A 17,080-nucleotide genomic window follows, 5' to 3' on the forward strand; every position below is an offset into this window, starting at 1 on the left:
GGATCTGAGGGATGTAAGGCTGAAGGCAGACAAGCAATGAGGAGATGGCTGCAGCAGTCCAGGCCAGAGAGGAGCGGCCCAAAGGAAGCCAGAGGTCATCAGGATGGACAAGTGGGAGCTATGTTAGTGCCGGGAGAGAAAGTTAGGTAGACTCCTCCATGGACAACACAGCCTGGAGGGGAGACTATCTGGGTGAAGGGTCAAGACTTTGTCATCAGATCAATTCAACGAAGTTCTATGCAGTCAGGCACCTGGCAGACACTGGAATAGTCCTGCCCTCACCCCCATCTGCCAAAGCACCCACTGGGCAGGACTGGCTCTTGATAGAACTGGTTCATGGGTCACTGCTTCTCCTGCGATTTTTTTTTTTAAAGATAAATGAAACCCACCCAAACAACCAATCTTCTCAAACTTCAGTTCCTATGCTCAAGAAGCTGCAAGTTTCCTGGGGGTATTCATAGGGATATCATCTCCCCCCAGAACATCAGCTTCTTTATATTCCCTCCACAAGGAATCGGGTCAGAGGAGGCTTCTGATATATGGAAGCGAGAAAAGAGAAAACATGAGAATCAAACTAGTCTCCCCAAGGACTTTATATCCTAAAGGATCATCCAGGATAGAAAGAGCGGCAGACTTAGAGTGGGTGGCCCCTCACCTTTACTTGAATTTCCATTTTGAGGATGGATCCAATGATTGTCATTAGGTCGCTGATAATCACCAGGACATACCATCCGTTGATGAACTCCCACTGGTCAGCATTACACACGTGTCGCTGGTACTTCTCCAGGAAGAAATTTAGAAATCTCTGCAGCAAACATTTTAAAAAGTATTTCTTACAAACCACACTGCCCTCTGGAAGGAGAAGATAAGTGCAAAACAGAGCTCTCACCTGTAACATGATATGGTGTTACCTATCCTTCTCGAAGCTGGAGATTATGCCCACACTTCCCCCCTCACCTGCCCAGCTAGACTAAAGCCTTCAAGTGCCTACCAAGCGAGCTCAAACATCATAAGCTTATGCTCTTATCTCCAACAGACTCTTGTAAAAGCTGTCACATAGTACATCCCAAATACGTTACCTTATCACCTCATTCAACCAGACAGCACCCTATGAACCAAGCATTAGTAGCCTGTTCTTCCAGAGGAGAGAACTGAGGCTGGGGAGGTGGAGCCAGGATGGGCGCCCAGGCATTCCAGCTCCTGTGTGTGTGTTCCCAATGCCCACCCCCTGCTTAGGCAGAACCAGGACCCTGACCTGGAATCAGAGTATCAGGGGACTTGGAGGGAAGGGGCAATAAGACAAATGGATATTTACAAAATAAGTTGACAGAGGTCAAGAATGAGAAAAATAGAATGAAGACTGTTTTCTTGCTCCACCAATGGCATGCTGATGACTTCATGCACCTGACCCCATTCTGCATTTCCACACACGCCACAAACCAGAGTAAGATTTGTGGGAAGCTGGGATATAGCTTCACAAGAGTCCCGAGAGTAACAAGGCGAAATGAAACTCGGGGGAGAATTTCCAAGCTATTTAAAATATAGAATAAAGTATTTTATGCTTCATTATAACCCATGTATCATGCCCCCTGTCAAAATGAAATCTGATTTGAAGGCAAAAGATGAAACCCACACGTGCTGTTATTCTGTTCTTAAGATTTACTCCTGATTCAAAAGGGTCTCATTTATTCTGGAAACATTCAAGAGCTTGAGAGCTCACCATTGTGCACCTGTGTTCGTTGGCTCAGTTTTAAGCAAGATAATTATCTGATCCCACCTGACATGGTGGGAGCTTGCACTCACCTTACACACCTCAGGTTGATGAATGCCTTTTAGGGGGCAATCACTCAAAGGAATCTAATTTAGTCAAGGGCTCCAGAAAGGACAGGATGACCCAACACCAGGGCCCACTGTTTGGACAAACTGAGGGTGGAGGCCAAGAGGGGAGGAAGAAAATTCAAGCATACATACCTTTCGTAAGCGTAAAGCAAGAACAATGGATCTTGTGCACAGAATCAGAGACGCCAAGCAAATCACAATGACGAATGAATCAAACAAAAGCACATACTGAGTATTCTTCTGAACTAAGGAACAAAAATGATAAACACACCTCACTGGGGAATAATTTCTGACAAGACGGTAGTCAAAAAAGAAGTTCAAATGATAAATTCAAAAACATCAGAAACAAATCGCAATACATTCACTCAGAAGTCTGCAAATAAGGTAAAACTTTCCCTGTTATTAAGAGTTATACATTTAAAAACATATAAACTCTTAAGAGACGTACTAAAATGTATTTGTAAATATTTACATAGACTATAATTCGACAGAAGGTGGTCCATTTGGGCTCAATTCATAAGTGGCAAAACTATTGACATACTCTGAGGTCTTTCACATACAAGCACAAACACCATGTTCCCCATTAATGAGGAAACAAACAATTTAAAATACCTCTGACTCAGACTCCCCATTTCTGTTTCTCAATCTTACTGTGCACTTTCCCAGCAATCAATAAGCTCCTTCTGCACGTGGAGAAAATAACCACTTGGAATGGTAGTGAGGAGGAGAGCATATCTTGGAACACAGTAGCATGGGGAATGTACTGGAGGAAGATGAAATTGTAACCTTAGCTTCTCTCAGACTTCATGGAATTATCCCAAATACCAACGATGGCTCTCCCCTGCCTGGCTCCCCTATCCATCCCTGCAGTCCCATCATCTGCCAGTTGCTTCTCTCCCCCCATCTTCTCTATTCTGAGGTCATACTGGTCTTCCTTCTTCCCACCTCCTATCAGGTTCTCTCTCTCTCTCTTGCCTCAGGGGCTTTGCACATGCTGATCCCTCTGCCTGGAACAGCACCCTCTTCAACACACATGTTAAGATGATTCTTTTTCAACCTTAGGTTTCAGAGTGAGTATCAACTTCTCAGAACAAAATTCCCTAAATTCCCATCTTTATTAGCCCTTTCCCTACTCTCAGAGCACTTTCCATAATGTACACACCTATAGTATCCTTTACTTGATGACCACTGAACTTCAAAGAGAGCACAGCAAGGAACAGAGAAGTGAAAAATGGGAAAGGACATGGTCTCTAGGGGCCTGAAACCTTGGGTCTGAATCTCAGCCCTGCACTCCGAAGCTGAGCAGCCTTAGGGAAGGTGCCTCAGTTTCCTCACCCAAAAAGTGGGTAGAATTTAAAAAAAAATTAATCATAGGGCTGTTGTGAAGATTAAACAAGTTCATATATGAAAGCACATGAAACAACACAGTGGTTACTATGGAATCATTCAATGCCCATCTTCCCCACCAAATGGATGGCTCTGGGAGGCAGGGATCATATGTATTTTGTCAACACTACAGTGCCTTTGCTTAGCATAATGCTTCAGTGTGCTCACAAGTAAATGCAGGGACTCCAGCAGAACATGAGAAGAGCACCGAATAATCTAAGTTAGAACGTATGAAGGTCTGAGCTAAGTCAGAGGCAGAGAAGGCACAGAAGGAGGAGGCACAATGTGGTGAGAGATGAAGCAGAGAGAGGCAACATGGTCTCCAAGGGGACTCGGGGAACAAGGAAGAAGGACCAACCAGGCATGACTCCGGGTTTCCTGTCCTCCGTAAACTGAGCTCAGTCTGGATGTCCATGACAAGAGAGGATGGCTCAGTGGCAGCTAAAGCCATGAGTGTGGGCACAGGCACTCAGACCACAGAGAGAAAAGCAGACAGAGGACAGGGGGACAGTAATGCTTGAGAATTAGAAGAGGAAGAGCTCAGGAACAAGATGGAGAAAGGCCAGAGGAGAAGGAAACAGGACTGGGGACAGGCAACCTTCCAAGGAGTCCAGACTCAGAGTGCTCCTCAGCGACACCTCTACAGAGAAGTGTTTAAGAGAAAGAGCGGAGTGTCCACAGACTTATTAATAACAAGGGTGTGAGAGACAACAGCATGAGTGTCTGGGTAAAGCTGCTCACCAGTGGGTTATGACCACAGCCAGCCATACATGTAACTCACTGAGTGAACTATTTACTATTTAGCCTCGCTAAGCAGGCGGTGCCTAGGCTACAAAGTGCGGGAAGCAACTGTGCCTGCTTCAAGGGCTGTCAGGAAAGCAGGTAAAACATCCATGCTGAAACCAGGTAGAGCCATGCCTGGCACCTAGCACTGACATTTACCTTTAGCCATTTTATACGTCCGAAGTTTAGGTAAAAAAGCAAAGCAACTCAATTTGACTAGAATCCAAGACCCCTTCCTTCCTTCCTTCCTTCCTTCCTTCCTTCCTTCCTTCCTTCCTTCCTTCCTTCCTTCCTTCCTTCCTTCCTTCCTTCTCCATGGGATGAGGCAGAAGGATTAGAGGCAGTTCATGGGAAAATGGGACTGAAAACCTCATAAAATGGAAGGACAGCATCTAGTACCTTCCTGTCTAACATATAGCTAGACCAAATCTCTAAGATGGCTCTTAGTGGGAAAACTGAGGCCCCGAGCTAGAAAGAGAAACCATTCCTCCTTACAGAGAAAACAGTATTGTATTGTTATACTTTATTAGGAAGACTAGTTTGGTGTGCTACAGAAAGTATTTTATGAACACTGTAATTGCTTTCTTACTCTATTGAAACTCTGTTACCCCTATGGGAACGTTGCCCAAACCTAGGTTTGTAAAACACTAGTCCAGAGAGATGCCTCTGCCAACTTGGCTAAGTCATTTGTTCCACCCAGTCCTCCCAGAGGCCCTGAGAAGTCCCCCTACACCTGTGGTCGGCAAACTGCGGCTCGCGAGCCATATGCTCTTTGGCCCCTTGAGTGTGGCTCTTCCACAAAATACCACGGCCTGGGCAAGTCTATTTTGAAGAAGTGGCATTAGAAGAAGTTTAAGTTTAAAAAATTTGGCTCTCAAAAGAAATTTTAATCATTGTACTGTTGATATTTGGCTCTGTTGACTAATGAGTTTGCCGACCACTGCCCTACACCATTACTACCTGCCTGTGTGGCTCTAAACCAGGGCTTCCCACACTTACTAAACTCCCTTCCCCTAAGACACCCATTACATCAGCCATCAATGGGGAGTCCTGCCCACCAATACCTCCTCCGGCCCCTCATGCCCAAATTGCTACACTCATAAAATCAAGTTAAAGCGAAGATTAATGGCACCCTTGGGAACGGGTATTAGAAGTCAAAAGAAGCAACATTTGGTTTGTATATGAAAATGAACATTCCCTTATATTTCGCCCTGAGATAACATAGGCAATGATGAGAGGGAGAGTATATGAATGTGAATGAACTCAGAAGTTTTGGAAATAGCGCAAGGATCTCACCAGATGTTACCCTTGCCTTTGTCCCACTTCCTGTCTTTCCACTTCCCCAAAGCCAGGCCAATCAATCAGACTGGGGGAGGGAGGGGGCAGGACGTGTGTGTGGGGGGGGGGGAGGCTCCATTTCCTAAGCTTGTTTCCAAACTTCAGCTTTTTTCAAAGTTTTCACATCATTTTATTTTAAATTCATATTTTCCTAGTGACAGAATCTGGTTTCTTACTACACAGCTCTGGAAGCCTATAAAAATGTTAGTGTTTCTCCTCACTGGCCACAGGAGGGAGCCAGACCTCCTTTCTTCTTTTTTTAAAAAAATTATTTTTAAATCATTTTTTAACTTTTCAATTACAGTTGGCATACAATATTACATTAGTTTCAGATGTACAGCCCAGTGATTAGACATTATATAACTCACTAAGTAATCATCCTAATAAATCTCATACCCATCTGACACCATACATAGTTATTAGAATATTATTGACTATATTTCCTATGCTGTACTTTACATCCCCATGACTATTCTGTTACTATCAACTTGTACTTCTTAATTCTTCACCCAACTCCCAACCCCCTCCCATCTGGCAACCATCAAAATGTTCTTTGTATCTATGAGTCTTTCTCTTCTGCTTGTTTGTTTTTTAGAATCAATTGTTGATAGATATGTATTTATTGGCACTTTATTGTTCATATTTTTTATATTTTCCTTCTTCAAGAAACATTTCATATAATACTGGTTTGGTGGTAATAAAAAAGGGGGGACATAGAAACTATAAAAAAGAACCAGTCCGAAATGAAGGATACATTAAACTGAAATGAAGAATAATTTTCAGGGAATCAACAGTAGAGAAGATGAAGCCAAGAATCAAAAGAGCAATTAGGAGTCTAAGGAAGCAAAAAATACCTATTCAGAACGGCATAAAGAAAAAATAATCACTCCGTAAACGAGGATATTGCAAGGAGCCTCTGGGACAACTTCAAGCAAACCAACATTCACATCATGGGGGTGTTGGAAGCAGAAGAGAGAGAGCCAGAAATTGAAAACCTATTTGAAAAATAATGATAGGAAACTTAGGGAAGTTTGCCCCAGTCAAAATTAACCTTTGCTTTCTTTACCGCCATGCCTTTCGTACCTCCACCACTTCTGGCTGTCCATGACATACTGGAGATTTGAAAAGCACGTCTGTCTCCCGCGCTGAGGTGTTTCCTTTCTTATCCCGAGTGCCTAGCAATTACTATGTGCCAACTCTTGTTGTCGGTGCTCTGCTTTACATTCTAACTCATTTAATGCACAACACACTGGAAGGTAAGCACTATTCTCACCCTCATTTTGGAAAGTACTGAGACACAGAGAGGTTAAATAAGTTTTCCAAGATCACAGACATAGTAAACAGAACCAAGACCCAAACCTAGGCAGTCTGGCTGCCAAGGTTGTATGTACCCTAAGCACTGGGCATGCTGCCTCTTCTGAGAGGTATATAATCAATATTTGCTGAATTTAACAAAAATGCAAAGTTTCTGGCTATGCTTTACAGAATTTAATGCTCAAGGTCTGGTTTTCGGGAGCCCTTTCTTTCTAATCACCATCCAAGTCAACCATGTAAACACCCGGAATTCCAAAACAAAATGCTAAAAATCCTCCAATGTAAGATACTTACCAGATCCAGATATGTTTAAGTCTTTACATTCTTCAATGTTAGCATCACTGTCAAAATAGATTTTGATTTTGCCACTGTGAGCTTTGTTGTCGAAGGTAATCTGGAAACACAAATGTATGAAGAGCAGAACATATGACTTGTTAGATGGACTCTGCTTAAAATTTTAATGGCATCCAAACAGCAGGCTGACCCAAAAATTGTACTGATGAAAATGCCCTCATCACATGATTCTTCACAACTTTCATTAATGAAAAAATAGTGTCCAAAGGCAGCTTTGTATGAAGTTTTACTAAATCCACAAGCAGGGTGGGAGAAATCCAAAAGCAAAACAGCCAGCTAGTCCCAGGAACAAACATGAAATTCACCAGTCTTTGACAAGAGAACACAGTGACCTCACTGATTATACTGAATGGATTCCAAAAGCATTTGCTTCAACTTAGTCTTTTGGGTATGAAATTCTAGGTTTCTACTAGGTTGGAGATTAGTTTTCTATTCACCTCAAATGCTATATATAATGTTTTCAGAAATGGCAGAGAATGCCCTAAGGCTGCAGGCTGAATTTAAGATTGCCAATGACTCATATCTTCCACTATTACACTTACATCACTTAAAATTTGTAAGTGAAATATGCTGGGTATTTTAGGCCTTGAGAGAAGTATTTTCGGGGTTTTCCTTGGGGGAAATGAGACCTCAAGTGCCAGGGTTAGTGGAGGTTTAGTCATAGCTCAGAGGTATAGAAATGAGGCCTGTAGGGTGAATTCTCGAAACTCTAGTTTCGTCGTAGTGATATAATTGGGTGTGGCTTGTGTTCAGAGATGCCCAAAGCTTATAGATTTACTCATAGATCAGCTACACTTTCAGCTCTCAAGTTCTCTGCCTGTGAACTTCCTTAATTTCGTCATGTGATTCATAATGTGTGGGTCACTCCAGGGCCGTTAATCCTGCTCTTCTCTTCCTTACCACAAGTCACCATTAGTAATTACTTCTATCTCTTTGTTTACTTGCTTTTCTCTCTCTTCCACTGAGCGGTAAGCTTCCACTGCACCTCAAGAGCAGGGCAGTGTGTGGTGCATAGTAGGGGCTCATTAGTATTGATGGACTATTGAATAAAGTGCTCTCCTGAGTGGCTAAAAGATAACTGCATACAATGTTCAGCTCAGCATCCAGTTTTGCTCTTTCATGAACATGAAGAAGGGAGGGAGGGAAGGAGGCAGGGAAGGAAAAAGAAAGGGAAAAGGGAGAGAGAACAAAAAGGGCATGAAATTCCATGAAAGACTGTTCAGTTTTGTGGGGACAGGTGACTGTCCCCACAAAACTGAACAGTCTCTTCACTGCACAAGCCTCCTCCCAAAATAAAAGGAGCGACAACTGATCCTCTGCAGAATGGCCTTCCGATCAAGGGGGCAGTGTCTGCCTGGAGGTTTGAAAGCATTTGCTATATTTGCAAAGACCTTTCTTTGAAAGTGGGGAAAATATTATAGACATTTAAAACACGTGTCATAAACTTTTTAAAAAATGTATTAGAAGAGTTAAGAGCTCAAAGACCATTTGGAAACTTCTCTTTTCAACGCAGAAATTTAGTTTTTAAAACACTGGGAAAGGCTTTGCTTCATTTTCAGACGAAACGGTCTCTGGATGAACAATGCTATCGTGCCATTCAACTCTTCTAAACACGACTGCATCTGACACATCTATAGGCTGGTGTGCTTTGCACTGTGCATCTACAGAAGGAGGAGGGAAGCATAAGAAACAGTGGCTGAGGAAACAGACACTTGCCGTATTCTGAAAGACGTAACAGTCCGGTAACTCTCGGGAAAGCATCGTCTGCAGGTCAATGCCTTTGAGGTGAAAGGAGATTTCAACCTGTAAGAGCCTGAATAAAAAATATCACAAGGTATACATTGTCAGAGTCTTACTATCTTACTCTCCTTCCCTCCCTCAATGCCTGTCTCCTGGGAAATGAGACTGAAAAACGTTTTCACCTATAAAATTCCAGTCTGAAGAATGATGAGTTCTTCCAGTCCTCAGCGTTCTTGGAGAGGCCCTGGAGGTCCAAGTAAACGCAGTCTAGACCAATGGAGAACAACAATTGCTTCAGGCAAAAATCGGATGCTGAAACCAGTGGGCCGAAGGGCGAGGCGAAGCAGAACACTTCCAACGTCTCTCCCCACAGAGTACTTAGGAATTACAGCAGGAAGACCGGTAACTACAGTGGAGAAGCTGGCAGATAGCAGCACCCTGCCCAAGTGATCCAAGTTCACACTGCCAGTAATGAGGTAAAACGACACCTCCTGAAATAATGTACTGCTTGTGTGCTAGTCTCGCTGAAATGCGTAACCCCAATCTAGTCCTAAAGAAACAGGAAAACCCAAAGTGAGGAACATTTCACTCTTCAAAAATGTCAAAATCAGCCCCTGTCCGGTGCGGGACAGTTGGTTGAACATTGTCCCACGCACCAAGAGGTCGCAGGTTCAATTCCCGTTCAGGGCACAATACCCAGGTTGCAGTTAGATGCCCGGTCTGGGTGCATACACACATCCATGTTTTGTTTTGTGGTGTGTTTTTGTTTTTTGTTTTCTCTCTCTCTCCCCTCCTCTCTCAATAAAATAAATAAAAACATACTTTTTAAAAAATGTCAAGGTCATAAACACACACACACACACACACACACACAACACACAACCCAACAAACCAAGGAACTAGTTTGCTCCAGATTAAAGGAGACTAAAGAGGCATGACAACTAAATGCAGTATGTGATCCTGGACCAAGGAGGATGGGGTGGGAGGGGGCCTTTCTTTTGCTATGGAGAACATTAGGGCAATGGATGAAATGTGAAGGGTTTGTAGATTAAAGTGCTGTGCTGATGTTTACTTGTGCGTTTGAGCACTGTACAGAGGTGATGTGGGAGACTGTTCTTGGGAAACACACACTGAGAGGTAATTATCTGATCCCACCTGGTATATTTACAGTTAAAGGGACATCATGTCAGCCTCTTATTCTCATACATTTCAGGAGGGATATTTAAACACTAGAGGTCCAGCGCATGAAATTCGTATGCGGGTACGGTCCCTAGGCCTAGCCTGCAATCGGGGCCATCTTCACTGGCTGCCGGCAGCCAGCCCCGCCTCCTGCTGCCACCCACTCGGGTTCCCAGTTTGCCGTTGGGCAATGGGAGCCTGACGGCGGGGGGGAAGGACCAAGAGGTCAGCCATTCCCGCCCACTCACCGGCCCCATCCCCACTGCAAGTCACCCTCTATGTGTGGGGCGACCAGTGGGGTGGGGGCCTTGGCCAGGTGCCACCTGCATCCCCCACCACCCACCCCCGGGGCAACAGGGCTGGGATGAGCGGGAGCAGCACAGCGCCAGGCTGGGCTTGGGCTCCTCCCTGCCCACCTGCCACTTTATGTACTACTATATCCCTCAGGGGATGTTGGACTGCCGGTTTCCCCTGAGGGGTGCTGGATTGAGAGAGGGTGCAGCCAGGCTGAGGGACCCCACTGGTGCACGAATCTGTGCACCAGGCCTCCAGTTTAAAAAATAAAATAAAATAAAATGGAAACACCAGGGCTGATCCTCAGAAGTTGCTCCAGAATCTTGGTAGACTCAGTGGCTAATTCTTTAAGAGTCCTCTCCCACAACTGCAACCCTCTATGTGCTTATCTATCCTATCAACTAGAGCACATTGTGCTGTGTGGTTGTCCCGTTGTCTAGCATATAGCTTACACACAAATGTCACAATACATAGGACACACTTATATTTCGTGAAAATTCATTTTCCTAGGCCAGTGGTTGGCAAACTCAGTAGTCAACAGAGCGGCAAACCACGGCTCGCGAGCTGCAGTTTGCCGACCACTGTCCTAGGCTGAAAACAAGGACATGAGCTGAATGGACAACTCAACAGGCACAATATTAAGAAAGGCAGGTGTCAGAGCGGTGCCTCCTTACTTTTGGCAAATAGATTATTAATGTCAAGAAAAAGTTTATAATGTTGGTTTACTTGACCGGATCTTGATTAATATGGTGAGAGCAGTTACTCACAAGAAACTTATTCTCTATAGGAAAAGACTGATGATGATAAAAATAGCAACTACATGTCACCCACTTACTCTGTGCCAGGCGTTTATATATTCTCTCATTTATGCATCATCCTATTTAAACCCAAAGCAACCTTGTGAGATAAGTACTATTGCTGCAGTTTTGCAGATGGCCAATCCAAGGCACAGAGAGGCCAAGAGACTTTCTCAAGGTCACACAGCTAGCTGAGGGAAAACCAGAATTTAAACCCACGTGTTCAGTTCCAGAGCACTCTTCACAGTTCAATGATATTAAATTTGCCTTATAAAAGCCTGTTTGATTGGTGAAGTTTTATCATTGTAATTAAGGGGATGCACTTTATCAAATACACATGCAGAACTCTCTAAAATCTGGTTGACCTTATGCTAGAGTCATTGCTAATGAGGCCACCAAGAACTTGGTGGCAGCAAAACCTAGAAACTGAGACTTTTTAAAAGGATGGCAAGAGCCCTACGTAAAACATCAAACCTCTGACAGAACAAACTGGTATCCGAGTAGCAGACTCTTCACTCAAATGAACCTCATTCACAGAACAGACACTCGAACAAATGAAACAGCAACCCTCGTAGAGACAATTGGAGGGTGGATTACATATGTTCTTTGAAAAGCTGGGCAAGTGATGAAATGGTCAGGATGCCTCATGCTAAGAAAGGAGAACAGAAGAAATTTAAATCTGTGTTACAGGAAATGAAACACTATATAAGAATGATCGCTATCTAAATGTTTAAAAAAAAACTTTAACAGGACTTTTAACTCTCCCAAGTAAGGCTGAACTATAAAGCTACAGGTCTAGAGGGAGGAATGGAGGGATAGGTCCACAGCATGAATGATAGGAAACCCTTCACACCAGCTGCACAGACATGTAAGTAAATATTAATCTGCAGAGTAAACAGGCATGCAGGAGGTCTCTGCATTTAGCCCACTGAAGGGCAATTCTCTTAATGGGAAAGAGAATGCAAATTCATGAATAGGTAACTGATAACAGCTTCTGCTAAGTGACCTACTTAAACTATAAGACCATACCACTGATGTCAAACTCAACCCCTATTTATTTCATCTGCAGGCTTCCTCCAATGTGTCCAAGAAAAAGAGAGGCATCAAGTATTTAAGACTATTCTTTACTAGAGGCCCAATGCACGAAATTCGTGCAAGGGCCTTGGCCCTCGCAGCCCTGGCTTCATCCGGAAGGTCATCCGGAAGGACATCCTGAAAGTCGTTCGGCTGTCCGGTCTAATTACCATATTACGCTTTTATTATTACAGATACCTTCTGAATAGATACATCAAAACATTTTCTTTGACAAGTTATATTTAATAAGTTAAAGAATACATTTAACTTACTTAAGTAGTCTCCCTTAAAGTCAAATTAATAATCAACCTCTCTCCATTTGGTTAAAAATATTCCATATTCTGATAGAAAGGAAATGAGCAAGTGCATCCCTGTCCAAGGGCCAGGAGGAAAATTCTACTTTCTGGGACTGCCTGTCCTACCTCACCACTGATAGTGACTTTGGCCAGATTTCTTGAATTCATTTTTAAAGAAAAATCAATAGAGGAAAACGACATATGAATGACTGAAAAATGGTTGTATGATGCATCCAATTGAGTCACACATTTTTAAGAGGACAAGTGGCCAGTGGCTTACTTGAAGCAGAGGGTCACTGCACAAGGTTTTGGCTCCACCTGTCAGGTACTCCTATCAGTGACAGGGAGGAGGGAGCTGACAGCCTCAGGGAAGATTCAGAGTGAACTGTAATAAAAGAGAGATTGATAGGAGAAAACAAACAAAAGTTTAACAACATGTATACCTGCTATATACAGAGACCCAGGAAAACTGAAGCCACCAACTACCTTAAATACCACCTTCAGCTGAGGACAAAAGAAGATGTTGGGGATGGGGAGGGTCAGGTATGGGAGGTTATCAGGGAAAGCACAGTAAACAAAGGTGAGGTTGTTAAGCAGATTTGAATCGTTGCCATCTGCACTGATAAGAGTCTACAGAGGCAAGGCCACCCCCCTCTTGCTGGCACAGCTAGGGAGACATCCTTACAAAGAGATGTCTCTTACGAGCTTCTTCCATGTCTGCTGTTTCTTAAACTAATCTGCCTAAAATAATCCTTTTGCCAAGTAGACATTTTTGGGGATGACAAATTTTGTTCCCCTACAGCTCATGTCACTGTACTGAACACTGTAGGCAGCTGTAACACAATGGTGAGTATTTGTGTAATGCATTGCACTGTGATGTCACTGGGCAATGGGGACTTTTCAGTTCCACTATAATCTTGTGGGACCGCTGTGGTGTATGTGACCTGTCATTGACTGAACAGTTAGGCAGCACATGATGACATACACAGTGAGTACCTTGGGCATGGTAGGTGTACAACAGAGGTGTGTTGAATGAATTACAAAACCCCCAGAGCTGTAAGTCAAACACTTTGAATTTACATAAGACATTCTTTTAAAAATTCTTAACAGAGCGGCACAAAACAATTCTGCTTGTGTAGATGTTAACTTTCGGGCCAGCAATATGGGTTGCTAATCACAATTTGCCTTTGAAGAGCATTAATATATTTTACAAATAATAAAAACAAGAGGGCAAAGCATTTTAACACATTATTTCATTTAATAAATACCGACTCATCTTTCTTTTATTTTTTCCCCCCAAAATATCTAATTGTCCCCTCGTGGAGGAGGGGAAAACCTAAACAAACAGGAAACACCTGGGCATTTACCACAAAAAACCAACCACCTTGAGTTGCACCTAAGAGATCCACAAATTTCTAGGTCCTATTACATAGACCTGCCGTTTCCTGAGCCAAAGCCCTTTGTAGGCAGATGTTAGACTGACAGCTGCAAATAGCAGTCACGAAAGCAAGGTTGAAGTTGTTCCATTTGTTAGCACATGAGGGCATTTTTGCTGTTACCATAGGAGACGATAAAGGCATATAATGAAGTGACCCATTACCTGTTTCGATGTCACTGTCAATATTCAGCGTCTCATTAGAGGGAAACATGGTCCCTTTCTTGTAGTACTGCTTACAGACTTTTAAGCCAATTCTATGCTCTTCGTTTTCTCCATAACTTAGGGTCCCCAGGGATATGTTCTTTAGACGATGATACTATTAAAAAGAGTTAAATAAAAACACTATGAGCTTTCAAGAGTTTCATCAGAAGTTAATGCATATGAAATAGACTTTAGCTACTTGTTCCTGCTTATATCATACTAGAGGCCCGATGCATGAAACTTGTGCAAGGGGCTCGGCCCCAGCCATGGCAGCTGCCTCTGCCTCGGCCCTCGCAGCCAGCTTCGTCGGGAAGGTCGCCCGGTCTAATTAGCATATTATACTTTTATTATTATAGATTCCTCAATAGAACTCCCAATGTAAAATACCATCAGGTCATCTTCTCAGGTTGGACAGAAACACACTGCTTCGCAGAATTCAAAACTAAAGGGAGGGCTGACAGACCTCCCACCTCACTCTGGGCCCAAGCTCAGGCCGTGTCCACCTCTCTGACCTAACAGCAGACTAGTGACTCTTGGTTCCACCCCCACCTCCTGAAGCCACACTGACCTCCAGGCAGTTCCTGGAGCTTCCAGGCACACACCTGTCTGTGGCCTTTGTTGTTCCAGGTTTTCAATCTGCTAGGCTCACTGCTTCAGGTCTTGACTCCAATATTACCACCTCAGTGAGGCCTTCCCGTACTGATCAATGATAAGTGCAAACATCCATCACCAGCACACAGGCACCACCAGGCTCTCCCAATCTGCTCCCTGCTTTATTCCATAGCAGTTATCACTTTCTGACATACCACTGACGACCCAAACCTTCCACACCCCACAGCTTACATTCACACGCCCGACGCTAGCTCACATGAACACAGCTTCACCACTGGCCTATCTGCACTAGCGGGGCTTTACTGGCCCTCTCTTCATTAATATGACTTTATTATTCCCAGGAACATAAAAGTTGCAAGTAACTGTATTGTTTATTTCAGGAACATTCCAAAAACTCATTCAAATGATCAACTTGAAGATTTAGTCTAATAACCCCAAGGTTCTTTGAGAACCACCTCTAATCCTCACCTGGCTGTGTCTACCAACCTTAAACTATGAGATGTCATGATCTTTACCTGATTCTAATCAAGCTCCGTCACATTGAAAGACCCTATTCTTTCCCCCCTAAATCAGACTTCAGAATCTGTGTCTGGATGTTGCCCCTTTCACCCAGGGCACGACTGAGAACGGTCAAGATAGCACCTCCCTCACTGCTGTAAGCAATAAGCTCAGTTTTTATTATCAGCGTGCTTTTTTTGGGTGGTGTTTTCAGGGAGCCAGCATTCAATACTATACATTTCACTTCTTTTCATTTGTCTGGCTCTCCCCTCTAGAACTACTTCTACAAGAACAGGGTTTTATCTTTTATTCACGCTGTATCCTCAAGGTCTAGAAAAGTACTTGGCACGTACTAGGTATCCAAATATTTATTGAATGGATGGATGAATGAATGAGTGAGTGAATGAATGAATGAAAAAGAAAGAGTAAAAATAACAATTTCTCTCCTCTAAATGCTTTCTTCAGGTCTGCCAATCTGGTTTCTCAATACCTGCCTAGATCTAACTGTATCATATTCTACTCCCTAGAATCTCAGACTTGGTATCTCATCTATCAAACCTTCTGAGATTATAAATCTGCTCTTGACCATTTGATCTGGGGTAATTACCCAAAAGTAGTTGGTGTGAAGCGATAAATAAAAGAAGTAAATCTCAATAAAAAATTTTAAATACACAAAATCTATTGCATGGAAATGTAGCTACAGAAATACCAATAAACATTTTTTTGGTAGACTATGCAAGTTTTAATTAGAATATTTTAATATATGTATAATTTTCTTTTTTGGCTAAGACAACAAGATCAATTATCAATATATTCTTAAAATATAGGTCATTCACAATGAAAACTTGCCTGATTAATAGCATAAAATATGCTCTCATAGGCATCCTCTTGAGTATATACACTGTAACTGTAGTTTTCTTCGTCTACGCCAGCATATCCTCTCAAAAACAAATACTTAAAAGCCACGGTGTTTTCTTCCTTGAAAGCAACCACGAGCTGGTTACTTAAACCAAAACGAACAAGCTAGAAAAGAAAATCAAATAGGTATATATGAATTTTACCATTTATTTTATTTATTTTAATCCTCACTGAGGACATTTTTTCATTGATTTTTAGGGAGAGTGCAAGAGAGAGGGAAAGACAGAGAGAAATATCGATGTGAGAAAAACACATTGATTGGTTGCCTCCTGCACATGCCCTGACCAGGGCCTGGGCCTAGGAGGGCCTGCAGCCTGCAACTGAGGTATATGTCCTTGACTGGAATAGAACCCGGGACCCTATGGTCGGCAGGCTGATGTTCTACCCACTCAGCCAAACTGACTAGGGCTGAATTTTACCATTTAAATGCCTTCTTATCATCAGCAGCAAGAAAAATCTCACTGCTTTGGTTTTTACTAATCAATGTCAAAATACAAGTCCAAAGTAGAATAAGTTCATCAAGCTACATGAGCAATTCTAGATAGCATAAAATTAGAAGAAATGACCACTACCAATGATGAAGGGCCCTGCTAGCCTCTGTGTGTGTGTGTGTGTGTGTGTGTGTGTGTGTGTGTGTGACTCTTTATTTGCCAGTCTTCTACATATTATATGTTTATCATTGTTTTTTCTCAGCATCATTGTGACATAAGTCTGCTGACTTTTAATAAGGGAGAAGAAATCCAAATCAGTTAAGTCTGATTCCATTTTTCTAATACTTGGATTTCAAATTAATTGTTTTAAAAATTGGTGTACTTAGTAAAGCAATAATTCATGTTATTGATTTAACATTCGGAAATCGTAACTATTATTTAAAATTACAACTTTTTTGCACATGGCTTTAAGAATGCTTTTGAAAATTAGCCTATATATACTTACTCCCACTGAGAGGAGACAGTTGTCAAAGGAATCCAATTACTCCAGTTCTGCAAGAACTCTTCTATAAGATTTATACCTAAGAG

General features: G+C 42.6%; 1 protein-coding gene across 1 annotated transcript in view; it reads right to left on the bottom strand.

Annotated features, from left to right (window-relative positions):
• MCOLN2 (mucolipin TRP cation channel 2) overlaps positions 1–17,080 on the bottom strand; it is a 55,881-nt gene that overhangs the window by 14,349 nt on the left and 24,452 nt on the right. The window contains exons 3-9 of the mRNA XM_054720786.1: positions 15,993–16,166; positions 13,995–14,148; positions 8,937–9,021; positions 8,731–8,827; positions 6,955–7,054; positions 1,972–2,084; positions 656–805 (exon numbers count right to left, since the gene is read on the bottom strand). Of these exons, the coding sequence (XP_054576761.1) occupies positions 656–805; positions 1,972–2,084; positions 6,955–7,054; positions 8,731–8,827; positions 8,937–9,021; positions 13,995–14,148; positions 15,993–16,166 (873 nt within the window). The remainder of the gene's footprint in view (positions 1–655; positions 806–1,971; positions 2,085–6,954; positions 7,055–8,730; positions 8,828–8,936; positions 9,022–13,994; positions 14,149–15,992; positions 16,167–17,080) is intronic.

The sequence above is a fragment of the Eptesicus fuscus genome, chromosome 9, assembly GCF_027574615.1.
Source record: "Eptesicus fuscus isolate TK198812 chromosome 9, DD_ASM_mEF_20220401, whole genome shotgun sequence".
NCBI classification, from domain to species: domain Eukaryota; kingdom Metazoa; phylum Chordata; class Mammalia; order Chiroptera; family Vespertilionidae; genus Eptesicus; species Eptesicus fuscus.